The following is a 15,446-nucleotide window of genomic DNA, read 5'->3' on the forward strand; positions in this document are numbered from 1 at the left end:
ACCTGTCCAATCCTTTACACCTTTGACAAAGTCTGGGGCTGGTATTGGATCCAGCCATTTCCAGTGTCCTCTCTTTGAAGGAATTTTAGAAGTCTAGGGGTCCTGCAGGAGTTGGAGGATCCATGGTGGCTGTTGAGTGTCATTTCTCCATCTAATGTCTCAGAAAAAGTTTTTCCAATAAACAAATAAAGCTTTTGCCTAAAGCTCCCACTGTGCCCATGACATGATGCCCTGTGAGTGTCTAGGACATCCCAGCTGTTTGGCAGCCTGGGGACTCCTGGGATGTCACCGTGGAGCCCCTGTGAGTGCCTGTGACAGATCAGTGCCTTTGCAGCCCAAGATTCCCTGGGATGTCACCATGGAATGGCTGTGACTGCCTCTGACCACAGGGCTCTTTATCATCCCAGAAAGCCCTGGGAGGTCTCCATGGAGCCCCTGTCTGTGCCTGTGACATTCCAGCTCTTGAACAGCCTGGAGAATCTTGGAAAGTCCCCATGAAACCCCTCTGAGGGCCTGTGACAAATCTGATCCTTAGCAGGAAACCATCACCAGGCCCCTGTTGCTATGGTCAGTTTCAATGGCAACCATAACCAGTCCCCTGTTGCTACAGTCAGTCCCTTGGCAGCTCCATGGGGACCCCATGCCGGGGTGGTTGCCATGGACACCAGCTCAGGTCTGCAGCCACAGCCCGTTGCCATGGCAACCATTGGCAGCCCCATCCCCAGGCTCATGGGATCCCAGAACCACAGAATAGGCTGAGCTGGGAGGAACCCATCAGGATCCTCCAGTCCAACTGCTGGCCCTGCACAGGACACCCCAACAATGCCAGCCTGGGCCTGGCAGCGCTGTCCAAACGCTGCTGCAGCTCAGAGAGCCCTGGAGCTGGGACCCTTCCCTGGGGAGCCTGGGCAGGGCCCCAGCAGCCTCTGGGCAAAAACCTTTTCCTGAGATCCAACCTGAGCCTGCCCCGACTCAGCTGCAGCTGTTCCCTCCACTCCTGTCCCTGGGCACCAGAGGGAAGAGGTTCCCACAGCCCCAGCCAGGGACGCGCTACCAAGGCTGTTGCCATGGCCACCAGGGCTGGGACCAGCTGGGATGCTTGGTTTCCAGGGGCCGGGGTTCAGGAATGGGATTCCCCAATTTCCTGCTCCCGCTAAAACCATGTTGCCCTCGCTGCCCTTCCACCTCCCATGGAAAGCACAAAAGGCAAAGATCCTGGGCTGGGATAAGAACAATTTATTGGGAACAGCAAAGAGATAAGGAAGAAATGGAACAGAAACAATATTGATAACAGAAGGGATAATTAAAACTGTTCACAGGGAAAATTACAACACAACTTCCTGGGTCTTCCTAGCAACATATTTCCCTCACCTGCAAAGGGGACCCTTCTCCTCAGGGAGAGAGTCCCTTTCCTGCTCCTGGCAATGACGTGAGGTGGGAGTGAATGTAATGACAAGGCCATGGCCAGACCCTCATGTTCTTCAGTTCCACACCATGTCATTGACAGGGGAAGGAATAGGGACAGGGATCTTCCCAGCATGGATCACAGGGAACATGGATCACCCAGGCTCTTCCCAACATGATTTTCTTATGAGGGATGGAGCTGGAGCAGTGCATGAAGCTCCTCCTGCAGTTGGGGCATTTCCATCTTTCCTTACTGGTGCCTCTGTTGGTGTCCGGTCAAGTCAGAGCTTCTGGTGAACCTCTTCACATTTGGCGCACTGGTAGGGCCTCTCCCCAGTGTGGATGTGTTGGTGGGTGACAAGGTGGGAGTTTTACTTGAACCCCTTCCTGCAGCCAGGGCAGTGGAAGGGCTTTTCGTCTGTGTGAAGGTGCTTGTGCTGGCAGAGACTGGAGCTGGTCGAAACCTCTTCTGATACTCGGGAAACACGTAGGGCCTTGCCGCAGTGTGGATGCGTTGGTGCCTGATGAGGGCAGAGCTGCAGCTGAAACCCTTACCACATTCTCCACACTCGTAGGGCCATTCCCTGGTGTGGATCATCGGGTGGCTGATCAGGGTGCTGCTGTGCCTGAAGCTCTTCCCACACTCCAAGCACCTGTGGGGCTTCTCCCCATCATGAAGCTGCTCATGGACCACCAGCTCTGAGCTCTGGCTGAAGGTCTGTCCATCTTCCTGGCACAGGGTGGGTCTTTCCTCCTCAGAGCACTCTGGTCTGGGTTTGGAGCCTCTCCTCCTGTGGGATCTCTGGGGATTTTTCTCCCCATTGGATTCCTGTGCCCTGGAGTCACTCATAACAGCCTCTTTCACAAAGTTCTGCTGTAGGGATTTGTCCTCTCTGGTCCCCAACCTCATCTCCTCGTCTGGGGGAGGAAGGGCAAGGAGAGGATGGGTTTTGCCTCCATGCTAGAGGGAAGGGGAAGGAGATCCCCCCGGCAGGACAGCATTGGCAGCAAGGTTGTCCTGCAACTGGGGGCCATGCTGGGCTGGGAGATAGAGCACGAGAGAAGGGGAAAGGGGCACTGACATCCTCCTCACCTGCCTGGGTATCCCAGGCCATCTGCCTCTTCCTTGCAGCCTCCTCTTCCATCTGGCAAAGGTTTGGGGATGGGAAATTCTGTTTTGAGAGAATAACAAGGGAGTAGCACAATGAGATTTGTACTGGTTTGAAGGCAAACCTTGGGAGGGTCTAAACCAGAATTGCAATTCAATAGTAAAATGAAGATCAAGGCAATGATACAGAAAAACTGCCTTAAACTGACAGAGTCAGGATATAACCTGAGCCCCTGTTGGTCAGGGTGGTGGTAGCAGTCCCATTAAATGGTGGCTGTAGTCCTAGTGAAATGATGAATGCAATTCTGACAAAGCAGTGATCCTGCAGAAGGGTCTGGTCTTCCTCTGAAGGTCCAGTGGTGGTTATGGAGCTCTTGTCCTCTGGGAATCCAGTAGGCAAGCTGCTCCTGGTGTTTCAAGCCTCAGCTTATATCCAGGTAGGAATGCTTGGTTTCTCCCCCTGGGCGGAGCATCCCACAATGAGATGATGGAATTTTATCAGTCCTGCAGAGACACTCACTGGCCCATTAGCAGAAGATATCTCCTCTGGAGGAGGTTATCAGGGGTGAGTCATTGAAGAGATAAAGAATGCTGCCCCACCTGTTTATAGCAGTTGATGAAGATGGTGATTGAAAACATTCATTTGGTTACATCTTGCATTGCAACCTGAAACAGTGGGGTAATCCCTGCTCAGGGGGTGAACACCACCCCCCCTTACCCAAACTGGCTCAGGTGTAAAACCCCCACCCCAGGAAGGCCACACACACAGGGGACAATGTCACACTTGCCCTGCTCCAAGGGAGGTCTCTGTCCCTTGTCCGTCCCTTGCTACCCCCCCTTTTCTCTTTCTTTCCATCTCGGTCTCTACCTCACATTTACTGTTCAATAAAATCCACTTTGGATTTGGATTTGGTTTCGTTAGCACTGTACCTGGGGCAGAGGCATCTCTCTGTAGAAAGCAAAGGGAGACAAGCCATCCTTTGATCAGCATCAAACTCCAATTTATTGATCCAACATGCACATTTTATAACCGTGTTAATTAAGTTCATACGTATTGCAAAACCCAAGCTCATCGTTGGTGACAGATTACACACCAACCCCTCCTTTTGTTTTCAATACCTGTGGTTTGTTATTGAAACCAAGACTTGTTTTTTCCCATCTTGTTATGAACAGTTCTCAAGGCCTTCATGTTTGTCACTTTTGCTTTCCCATAATTTATCCAAGGACAAGAGATTTACTTGTTATTGAAAAGCAACCTGAGCCTGTTTACATAAATGTGCCTGAGAACTTTGTTGTTTACAGAAACAGGCTTTGAGAATTTGCTCCTCGCAGCTGCCTTTTACTTTTCCATCAGCTGTATATTTTCATGGCCTTTTTTTCCTTCAAGCCATGTCTGAGAAAAATTCTCCAACAGTATGGGAATGCATGGAATCCATTTTCCAAGCCATTTTGAACCTTGGATTCGGGTACCCCGACATTTATCCAGTGTTCAGGGCACTCTTCCCAGTTTTGAAACAGAGAGCGGCTGCCTTTCCCTGGATTGCTGACTGCAGGAGGCAAGTCTTATTCCCCCGAATTCTCACGGGAGAAGTTCCTTTTGGGGCAGATGATCTGCTGCTTCCCAGCCTCCCTGGCTCGCAGCAGAGGGGTGAAGTCTTGCCTGCAGCCGAAGAAGATTTTCCCCTGCATTTTCAGAGCTTGCTCAGATAGAGCCACTTTTTCCCCTCTCCGTTGCTCTCAGAGGAGGTTTGAGTGGGCTGAGCCGCCCCTGGAAGCTCTGCAGGCATCGCCACGTCCAGCCTCTTGGACCCCGCATTGCTCAGACCTGGGGGTGGCATCGGTGCCCGAGGTCCTGCCTCCTGAGTTTGTGGGGCTTCCCAAACCCTCCCCACGGGTGCAGGTGCTTCCCCATGTGGCCTCTCCCGTGGCCCCGTCCCTCCTGCAGAGCCCGTGGGTGCAGCGGCCCCACCTGGGCCTGTGAGCTCAGAAACACCGCTTCCCGCGGCTGCACCGGTGTTGCAAGGCAACTGCGATCAGGCACCGCTTCTGCCGCTTCCCGCAGCTGCGCCAGTGTTGCTAGGTGATGCACTCAGTGACAATGGCGGTCGCCGCCAGCGTGTGTCCGAGGCTGCGCCGCCTGTGGATGCACCAAGGGCCAACCCCATGTGGGTCCCCGTAGCCCCACTCACGGTCGCCCTGCTTTCACCCTCAGCGCCGATGCCGGAGGTTGCAGTTGAGACCAGCAACCCAGTGCTGCCTCCATCACCCCCCCTGCAGCCTGCTGTAACTGCACTCTCTCTGGCCTCGCCGCCCCCACCAGCCGCCCCAGCAGTTCTGCCGCTTTCAGGTACTCCGTCCTCCATGTCTGCGTCAGAGGCTGCCCGGGAATCAGGGACATATCTGAGCTCAGACCGTCCCATGCCGTTTGCCCTTGTGACAGTGGCTTCAGCGGCCGGCCTCTCCTTCCGTGGAGGAGGCATGGCTCAACAGCTGAGTGCGGGTGCAGCCCGGCCGCCTTCTTTCAAGCTCAGCATTCTTGGCAGGTTGGGGGGTGTTTGGTCGGTTGTTTCCCCTTGGGGGGTACGAATCTCTCTGCCATCCCTCGTGCGCCCCAGCCGCAAGGGGGAGGTGGGTCCTGAAAGTCCTGCCTTTGGTCCCCAGTCCAGAGGGTGTGGGGGTGGTACTGGGAGGCAGATGGGAAGAACACCTTTTGCATTTGCATTGCAGAGGCAGAGGGAATGGCAGAAACCCATCATCGCTTGTTTTCTGTAGGGAACAAACATTCCCAGAACCGAGATGGAGATTCTCAGGAAAGCTTCTGTCCCCCCACTGCCAGCATGTATCGGTGATTTTGGGGGGAAGAAAGCGTTTTGTCACTTGTTCTGCCATTGCACTGGCAGTGTGGTGCTGGGCTGTGACAACACAATAACCACCTCGCAGGCCGGGCCTGGGCTGTTTGGTTCGGTTCCCTGGGCCAGGGCCACGGCCCGGCCGGCGGCTGGGTTTGGGGGCTTTGCTTCCCCCGTCAAGACCTGGACCACTGTTCTGTGGGACAGGTCTGGGGTTCTTGATCCTTCCACGTGGGCCAGGGCCTACTCAGGGCCTCTGAGGCTCCTCTCTGCTGCTGCTGCTCTTTCCGGAAAAAAAAAAAAAAAAAAGAGTTGAAAGAGCTAGTAGCAGCTCAAAAGCATTGAAGAGCCAAAAATTACAAGTAGTTCAATAAAGGAGTGTGGCCAAGGCATTAAAAACTTTTTCTCAAAATTGTTTGATAACTGTCAATGGATTTTTGATAATCATTGATGATTTTTCTTTAGCAATTTGTTGTTTCAGGATTCTGCAAGCCTATTTCAGGACCAAAAGGGACTTTCAGAAATGTTAAAGAGGAACATCTTCAGTCGATGGACTTTCTTCTGAAACTCAGCTGTTTGGAGTTGAAGCAATGAATTTCTTTGCATTGTTTAAGCATTTTCTTATGTTGTAAGACTGTTTTAGTGATATGATAGAATTTTATGTTCTACAAGTGAAGAATTTCCCTGATCATTCCACATCAGCACTTGATTGATGTTTTTCATTGGCAAAAGATAACCTGTCAAGTGTTTGTTCTTTCTTCTGCATGGGTACAGCAGACAAAATGACAAACACTTTTCTTTTTAATTTAACTAAAATAAAAAGGGGGATATGTCACAGACATCTTTTATGAAAAATCCTTTCCTTAGGATTTTTCCTCCTGAGAAGCTGAGAGGCCTCAGGAACAAAATGTAAACAATGGTTATCTCCTGCTGTGGAATGCAACAGGTGGATCTTTGATTGGCCTATGCTGGTTGTTTCTAATTAATGGCCAATCACAGTGAGCTGGCTTGGACAGAGAGTTTCAGCCACAAGCCTTGGTTATCATTCTTTGCTATTCTATTCTTAGCTGACCTTCTGATGAAATCCTTTCTTTTATTCTTTTAGTATAGTTTTAATATAATCTATATAATTAAATAATAAATCAAGCCTTCTGAAACATGGAGTCAGATCCTCATCTGTTTCCTCATCCTAAGACCCCTGTGAACATGGTCACGGTGACTGCCAGGCTGCCAGGGAGACAGGGTGACCGGAGTTCTGCCACCCCCACATCCCGGGCACAGGCGAACTGGGGGCATTTCCATGGCACCCCTGCCACGCTTCCCCTCTCCCCTGCCGACCTCCCCTTTGTCACTCCCTCAGCGTGGGGGACTTGGTGGCACTGCAGGACTCCTCTCTGTGCCATCCCTGAGGTGGCACCTGTGCTTTTTGTCACCACCACCCACCAATTTGTCACCAGTGCCCCAAAACAGGGGGTGGCCCACATCCTATGGTGGGGGGGAAGGGACAACAACATTTTTGGTGTCTCCCTAACACTTCCATCCCCCCAAGGATGCTCTGCGACTCTGCACTGCCCCCCCCCCTCCTCCTCCTCCTCCTTCATCTGTGCCCCAGGAGGTGATGCCACTGCTCCCACTGGGGATGTGCCAGTGACACTGAGGGGACACCGTGGGTCACCGCTCAAAGGGGCTGCAGGGTCACAGTGGCTCCTGGAGTGACAGCTGGTGGCTCCTGCAGTGACAACTGGAGGTCCCAACATGCTGTGGTGACAATTTGGGGGGTGGGTGCTCTTTTTGGGGTCTCCAGGGTTGGTCCCAAAGTCCCCTCCCACCACCTCAAAGTCACCTCCCCAGGCCTCGCCTCAGTTTCCCTCTTGCTCTGCAGGGACCATGTGGAGCTGATGTTATAGCATTGGGTTTATTTTGGGGGATTTTGGGTTGGGGTCTACTGAGATAGGCTGGTGGGACAGTGGGATGGGCCAGGCTGTGGGCAGGCTGGTGGTCATCTAGGCTGGGGGCAGGCCAGGCTGGGGGGCTGCAGGGCCAGGGGCTGTCCAGATCAGAATCCAGCTGGGATCCATGGCTCTGGTGACCATCTGGACCAGTGTCCATCCAGAGTGGGATCCATGGTCTGGTGTCCATTTGGACCAGTGTCCATCTAGAGTGGGATCCATGGCTCTGCTGTCCATCTGGACCAGTGTCCATCTGGTCCACGGTCCAACCTCTCCTGCCCCCATCCATCCCATACTCTCCAGCCAGGGCCACTTCTCACTGCAGAATGGACAAGACCCTCAGTCAGTGCCAAGATGACCCCAAACCCCGCCCAGCAACCCTGCCAGGCCACCCACCCCGAGCCCCAGTGCCACTGGTGTTCCCCGGAAGCCAGGCCAGCTCCTGAATTCCTGGAAAAGCAGATCCAGAGTCCTGGGCTGGGGATGCAAGGGCATCCAGGATAGTGAGCACTGAGACCATGCGGCATGGGGGAACAGTTAGGAACACAGCTGGGGACATGCCTGGGTGGATGGGGGTGGGGGGAGAAGGGGGTTTAGGGGTGGGGAGAGGGTTGGAGAGCGGGATGCACCCAAAACTTCACCAAGTCAAAGGGGAGGATGTTCAAAACTGGGGGGGGGGGGAGGGGGGGGAGGATGGAAAATAGGGAAAGCAGCCAAAAAGGGGGAAAAGGACCCCAAATAGGGGAAGAGTGACCCGAAATGGGCGGAGGACCCAAATGACAGAGAAAGGATCCAAAGTAGGGAGGAAAGGACACAAAATAGGGAGAAGAGACGCAAAAGATGGAGAAAGGACCCAAACCAGGGGGAAACGCCTCAAAAGGGGGGGAAAGGACCCAAAATCAGAGGGCAAAGGGTGTCATGGGAACAAAGCTCTTCCTGCTTTGGGCACTCCCAGGGCTGCCCTTAGTTGCGCGAGGGCGTACTCGACCCTAGGTCCGGCTAGCTGGTGAGGGGCGAAGGCCAACGCCCCAGTGCATCTGAAGGCAGCCCCCCTCGGCGTCTTGGCCTCGGGCTGGGCTGGGTGATAGCTCGGAGCGGCACGGTGCGAGACGAATCAGGAGGCGACCACTTGCTGGAGGTAGGCTGTCGGTTTATTACAGAAGCACCAACAAGGATGGGCACCACCAGCAAATGGCCCCGAACAGGGGGCGAGACAGGGTTTTAAGGGAAAAAGGGGGGGAAAGGTAGGAAAGCCCAGCTAACCAATAGTAATACATATTTGGAGGTGCTAAACATAATTGACATACCTAAGTAACCAACTAATATAAAGCAAAGGAGGGGCCCCGGGACGGCAGTCAACCATAACCCCCAGAGAGAAGAAGGTTCTCGAAACCTGGGAGGAGAAGGGGGTGATTGACTGGGCCCAGGGAGGAGACAACTTTCACTTATAAGGGAAAATAGGGGAGGAGCAGTTGCATATCGGCAACTAAGAATAGCGAGGTTACCATAGCAACTTAGCTGACAGGGTAGCGGTGGCGGGAAATACTGGGGAAGGGAGGAACCATTTACAGAAAACAGGAGGATACGATACAGAAAATGGGGGAGCAAACTGAAAAACTTAAGAACACACTACAGCACTTAGTGGTGGCTCTGTTGGTGTCTGGTCAAGTTAGAGCTCTGAGAGAAGCTCTTCCTACACTCAGAACACTCGTAGGGCCTCTCCCCGGTGTGGATGCACCAGTGGCTGATGAGAGCAGCATTCTACTTGAAGCCCTTCCCGCAGTCAGGGCAGCGGAAGGGCCTCTCATCTGTGTGAAGCTGCTGGTGCAGGAGGAGAAAGGAGCTGGTCTGAAACCTCTTCTTGCATTTAGCACACTCATAGGGCGTCTCCCCAGTGTGGATCCTCTGGTGGCCAATCAGGTGGGACTTTGACATGAAGCTCTTCCCACGCTGCCCACATTTGTAGGGCTGTTCCAGCCCTGTGTGGACTTCCATGTGGCAGGTCAAGTGGCTTCTCCTCTGGTAGCTCTTCCCACATTCCCCGCACTCAAAAGGCCATTCCCCAGTGTGGTTTCTCTGGTGGATGGTCAGTTCAGATCTCGTCCTGGAGCTTTTCCCACACTCTGCAAACTCATAGGGTCGTTCCTCCGTGTGGGTCCTCAGGTGGGCAGTCAGGGTGGAGTTCTGGGTGAAGCTCTTTCCAAACTCAGGACACTCGTAGGGGCTCTCCCCGCTGTGGACGCTTAGGTAGCGATGAGGCCAGAGTTGTACCTGAAGCCTTTTGCACAATGGTGGAAGCAGAAGGGCCTCTTGCCTTTGCGACTCTGCTGATGCCTGGCAAGATAGGAACTCATCTGAAACCTCTTCCTGCATTTATGACACTCGTAGGGACATTCTTCTGTGTGGATTCTCATGTGGCTTATCAGGGAGGATTTCAGGGAGAAGCTCTTCCCACATTCTGAGCACTTGTGGGACTCCTCCCCATCCTGGAAATGCTCATGGACCCCCAGCTCTGAGCACCAGCTCCCTCCCTGGCCCAGGGTGGGCCTTTCCTCCTCAGATCCCCATGATCGGCGTTTGCAGCCCCCTCCTCATATGGGATCTCTGGGTCTTTTCTTTCCAATTTGATTCCTCTGCTGTGGAGCTGCTCAAAACAGCCTCTTCCAAAAGGTTCTCCTGAGGGGATTTGACCTCCCTGGTCTCTGGCCTCAGCTCCTTGTCTGGGGAAGGAAGGAAAAGGAGAGGATGGGATTTGCCTCCGTGCCACAGGGAAGGACAAGGAGATCCCCCTAGTGCGTCCCCAGCAGGACGGCTTTGGCAGCAGGGTTGTCCTGCAGCCGGGGGCATGCTGGGTTGGGAGATGGAGCAGGGGAGAGGGGGAAAGGGGCACTGACTTCCTCCTCACCTGCCTGGGGCTCCTGGGCCATCTTCCTCCTCATGGCCTCCTCCTTCTCCATCGGGCCAAGGTTTGGAAAAAGAAAATCCTGGTTTGGGGGAAAACAAGGGCTGAACGAGTTGGGTTTGATAGTCCGGCTGCCCAAGTGCAGCCGGAGAAGTCAGCGCCCCTTTCAGCCTCGAGGGGCCTGGAGCCCGCTCATCCCCAGCCTCCCGCATCCCTCCAGGCAGACAGTTTGTCTCCCAGCTCCGGGATCACCCCTCTGCGCTCTTCCCCATGCCAGGGCTCCCGAGCTCCCGTCGGCTCTCCTGGGCATCCCCCAGCCCGAGATCACCCCTGTGCCCGTCAGTACCACGTGAACGTGAGGCTCTTCCCTCCACGGGAAATTCACGGTTCGGGTTTGAGGTCCTGCAAGAGTCAAAGATCCCCTGCCCCACGAAAAAACCCTCCTGGAGACCCCCGATGGATCTGATGGAAGCTCCCCCTCCCCACTCACCTATGGCTTCTGGAGGGGGCAATGTAGCAGGAGCCGGGGGAGCTTCGGCCTGAGCAGTGGGGGAAGGCGGCAGGGAAACCAACGTGGTTCTGCTGCTCCTCTTCCTTCCGCTCCTCCTCTTACTCCTCGTCTGTTCCTCCTCTTCCCCCCACTTTTCTTTCACTCCTAGACCAGCCCAGGCAATGCTGACACCCAAAGGCAGCCATGCTCTGCCCTGGGCGGGTTCCGAAACAGCACGGCAGTGAAACTGGGGAGTGAAACTGGGAGCATTGGGAAAGATCATGAGAGCAGCGGGAAGGAATTGGGAGCGTTTTCCCTGCCAGTCCCTCTTTTACTGGGAGAACTGGGAGGGAACTGGGAGCAAACAGCTTGGAGGCGGCTGCAGCCGGTGGCTAGTCGGGCCACGATGGAAGACGTGGTTATGAGAATAGGAGAGCGGTCGTGCGCTGGGATTGGTGGGCGGGAGCAGCGCGGGGTTTGCTCGGTTATGTGAGGGCCAGGGAGGCCGGAGTGATGGTGGCAGCATCTGGTGAGAGGGGACAGGGAGCAGGAATGGGGATGGGAATGGGAATGGGGATGGGGAAGAGGAATGGGAATGGGGACATGATCGGAAATGGCACCCGGAACTGGAATGGCACAGAGAATGGGGACAGGGACCGGGAATTGGAATATGGGTATAGGACATGGAATATTGAAATGGAAATATGGGAACAGAAGTGGGACCGTGAATAACAGAAGGGGAACAGAGACTTGGAATATGGGAGACGGATAGGGAATGAGATTCCGGCTGGGATGGGAGTGGAACGGTACCAGGGTGACACTAGAATGGGTGGGTGAGAGGAGGTGAAAGCAGGGAGAGGGGGATCCTGGACAGGGGACACTGGCAATCAGGACAAAGGGACACGCAGACAGTTCCAGGGCAGGGGGTCCTTGATCAGCCGCCCCACAACCTTCGCCAGGGTCTCCCAGCACTTCTGCAGCTACTAGGCCTGTTCTGCCCAAAGCCCGGAGCAACCCCAAAGTCACTCCAAGGAACCCTCACCTCCCTTGAACCTAACATGCCCCCAGTCCCCTGGAAGATCCCCCCATGTCCCCATCCATGACTTATTCCAATGTCTTTATTGTTACCCTGGTTTTGTGTGTTTTGAAGGGACAAACAGAAATGAAAGGAAAATCCAGGCCACGGAGTGCCAGGAAGATGTGAAGTCGCTGGACAGGTGATTTCCAACATGGATAACCAGCCACAGGGATGGCCTGGGCTCTGCTTACTGGGGGTCACTGGGGATTACCCAGGGTGGATCCCTCTGTGGGGGCTGAAGCTGGAGCAGCGCACGAAGCTCTTCCTGCACTTGGGGAACTCACCGTGCTGCCCTTAGTGCTGGCTCTGTTGGTGTCTGCTCAAGACAGAGCTCTGAGAGAAGCTCTTCCCACACTCCGGACACTCGTAGGGCCTCTCCCCGGCGTGGATGCACCAGTGGGTCACGAGGGTGGAGTTGTCCCTGAAGCCCTTCCCGCAGTCAGGGCAGCAAAAGGGCCGCTCATCCGTGTGAATCCTCTGGTGCCTGACAAGATGAGAGCTGGTCTGAAACCTCTTCCTGCATTTATCACACTCATAGGGCTTCTCCCCAGTGTGGCTCCTCAGGTGGTAGATCAGGTGGGAGCGCTGGCAGAAGCTCTTCCCACACTCCCCACACTCGTAAGACCTCTCGCCAGTGTGGATCCTCTTGTGGACAATCAGGTTTGACTTGTGGGTGAATCTCCTCCCACACTCGGGACACTCATAGGGCCTCTCCCGGGTATGCATGTGCTGGTGGCTGACAAGGGAGGAGTTGTACTTGAATCCTTTCCCGCAGTCGGGGCAGAGGAAGGGCCTCTCCTCTGTGTGAGTGTGCTGGTGCCTGAGGAGATCAGAGCTGGTCTGAAACCCCTTTCTGCATTTATCACACTCGTAGGGTTTCTGCCCAGTGTGCCTCCTCATGTGGACAGTCAGGTGGGAGATCCAGCTGAAGCTCTTCCCACACTCCTCACACTTGTAAGACCTCTCCTCGGTGTGGCTCCTCAGGTGGACAATCAGGCAGGAGATCCGTCTGAAGCTCTTCCCACACTCCTCACACTTGTAAGACCTCTCCTCGGTGTGGCTCCTCAGGTGGACAGTCAGGTTGGATCTCCGGCTGAAGCTCTTCCCACACTCCTCACATATATAGGGCCTCTCCCCCGTGTGGATTCTCATGTGGCAGATCAGGTTGGATTTCTGGCTGAAGCTCTTCCCACATTTCAAGCACTTCTGGGACTTCTCCTTACCCTGAAGCTGCTCATGGACCACCAGCTCTGACCTCCAGGCGCCTCCCCGGTCCAGGGTGGGCCTTTCCCCCTCAGATGCCTGAGATCTGCGTTTGCAGCCCCTCCTCATGCGGGATCTCTGGGGTTTTTCCTCCCCGTTGGATTCCTGTGCTGTGGAGCTGCTCAAAACAGCCTCTTCCAAAAGGTTCTGCTGCGGGGATTTGTCCACCCTGGTCTCCATCCTCAGCTCCTGGTCTGGGGGAGGCAGGAACAGGAGAGGATGGGATTTGCCTCCATGCCAGAGGGAAGGCAAGGAGATCCCCCCAGTGCGTCCCCAGCAGGAGGGCGTTGGCAGCAGGGTTGTCCTGCAGCCGGGGGCCGTGCTGGGGTGGGAGATGGAGCAGGAGAGAGGGGGAAAGGGGCACTGACTTCCTCCTCACCTGCTTGGGGCTGCTGAGCCATCTTCCTCTTCCTCACGACCTCCTCCTCTTGCATCGGGCCAAGGTTTAGGAGCAGGAAATCCTGGCTTGGGGGAAAACAAGGGGTGGGCGCGTTGGGTTTGATGGTCCCGCTGCCTGTCTTGGTGTCTGCTAAGGAAGGCAGAGCCTCCCTTAAAATTGAAAATGTAAACCCCCTCCCTCCAAATTACTATAATTTTTTTAAAAATTAAGGGGCTTTCAGGGAAAGATATGGAAATAGGAATTACAGTTCTTTGCTAGGAAAAATAAAATGAAAAATGCAGTAGCAGAAAGAAAACCACTGACAGAGTCAGAATCCAAGCTGACACCCTGTTTTTCAGGGTGTTTGTTGCACTCCAATTAAATGGTGGCTGCAGTCCTCCTGGAGGGACAGATCTGCAGTGGTTCCTGCAGAAGGGTGTAGTTTTCCTCCAAAGGTCCAGTGGTGGTGTAGATAGGTCTGGTCTTCCTCCGCGAATCTAGTGGAGAAGAAAAGCTGCTCCTCTGGGAATCCAGTGGAGAAGAAACGCTGCTCCTCTGGGAATCCAGTGGGAAAAGCCTGACTGTGGTGCTCCAAATCTCTGAGTATATGCAGATAGGAATGCCTGGCTCCTCCCCATGGGTGGAACATCTACCAATGGGGTGAGGTAATTTTATCAGTCCTGCAGTGAGGCTCAATGGCCCATTAACAGAAGATATCTCCCTGGAGGGCTTGTGGAAGAGATAAAGAAAACTGCCCAATTAACAGAAGATAACTGCCCCACCTCTAGCAGATGGCAATAGAATACATACCCCCACCCACATCTTGCATTTCCAACCTCAGACACTCTCCGTTGCTCTCAGCAGCCCAAAGTGTGATCCCAGTTGCTCCCTTTTAACAGCAGTATGATCCCAGTAACTTCCAACACAATCCAAGTCATGTACCACCATTCCCAGTATGGTCCTAGTATAATCCTAGCTGCTTCCAGTCCATCCCAGTATGGTCCCAGCTGCCTCCAGCTACATCAAAACAATCAGTCCCAGTATGATGTCATTTGCTCTCAGCGTGCTCCCAGTTGCTCACAGCAGCTCCCACTCACTCTCAGAATGATTCCAGTCACTTCCAGTATATCACATTAGCCCCTAACATGGTCTCAATTGGCCCGGCAGGTTCCTACTCACTTCCAAAATGATCCCAGGATGATCCCAGTACAGCCCAGTCTCTCCCAGCGATGCCACTTCTGGCATCCCCCAGCCCTGTCTGTGTTCCCCCCTCCCAGATTGCCCGATAGGAGCCCCAGGGGCTGGAAGGCCTCAGCTAGGGTCCCCAGCAAGCCCCAGTGTGGATGTGCAGCCCCCAGTTTTCCCAGTTTGCCTCTCCTTCTCCCCAGGCAGGGTTCTCCTCCTCCTGCTCCTCCCTGCCCCCAGCAGGTGGGAGCAGCCGAGAGCCCCGCACTGCCCATCCCAACCTTTCCTGGCTACATCCCCGCTCCTGCCGCGGGCTGTGAGGGCTGCGGGAACGGGGCAGCAGGTATGGGATGGTGGAGCAGGGAGGGAGAAGCAGCAGGACAAGGGCTGGAGGGAACAAGAGAAGGAGGAGGAGGAGGAGGTGTGGAGGATGAAGAGGAAGAGGAGGAGGACGGGTGGGAGGAAGAGCTGGCTGAGAGAAGGAGAAGTGGGAAGTGGAAGCGGGGGGAACACACGCTCCAGCCCTCGCTTTCTCTGCAGCACTCCCGGACCCTGGGGCATTTCCCCCCCATATCTCAGGTGATCACAGAGGGGGAGCTCAACCAAATATCCTGGGTGCTCCATAGGTGGGTATTTTTTTGGGGATGGGGGCATTTTTGGAGCTCAAAGGACTCCAAAGCTAAGCTGCAAATGCCCATTGGGGAGATTTTGGCGGTGTCCTGGGAGGTTGTTTCTTCGTGGGGAAGGACAGGAGAGGGGAGAACACTGGGACACCGAAGTGTGTAGCCCAGACAGAGGAGACTGCCAGGATTCAGCCTGGAGAGGGGAACACCCTGGCC

General features: G+C 54.6%; 2 protein-coding genes across 2 annotated transcripts in view; one reads left to right on the forward strand and one right to left on the reverse strand.

Annotated features, from left to right (window-relative positions):
* LOC113460769 (uncharacterized) overlaps positions 1–15,446 on the forward strand; it is a 1,042,778-nt gene that overhangs the window by 509,366 nt on the left and 517,966 nt on the right. The window lies entirely within an intron of this gene.
* LOC141727863 (uncharacterized) lies at positions 12,075–13,112 on the reverse strand. The gene has a single exon (XM_074534146.1). The coding sequence runs from the start codon at positions 13,110–13,112 to the stop codon at positions 12,075–12,077; it is 1,038 nt and encodes a 345-aa protein (XP_074390247.1).

This window comes from Zonotrichia albicollis, unplaced genomic scaffold (genome assembly GCF_047830755.1).
Source record: "Zonotrichia albicollis isolate bZonAlb1 unplaced genomic scaffold, bZonAlb1.hap1 Scaffold_257, whole genome shotgun sequence".
NCBI classification, from domain to species: Eukaryota; Metazoa; Chordata; class Aves; order Passeriformes; family Passerellidae; genus Zonotrichia; species Zonotrichia albicollis.

What these genes read in the sequence shown, in the direction of transcription:
- LOC141727863 (XM_074534146.1), bottom strand. Translation starts at nt 13,112, where the DNA reads ATGAGGAGGGGCTGCAAACGCAGATCTCAGGCATCTGAGGGGGAAAGG.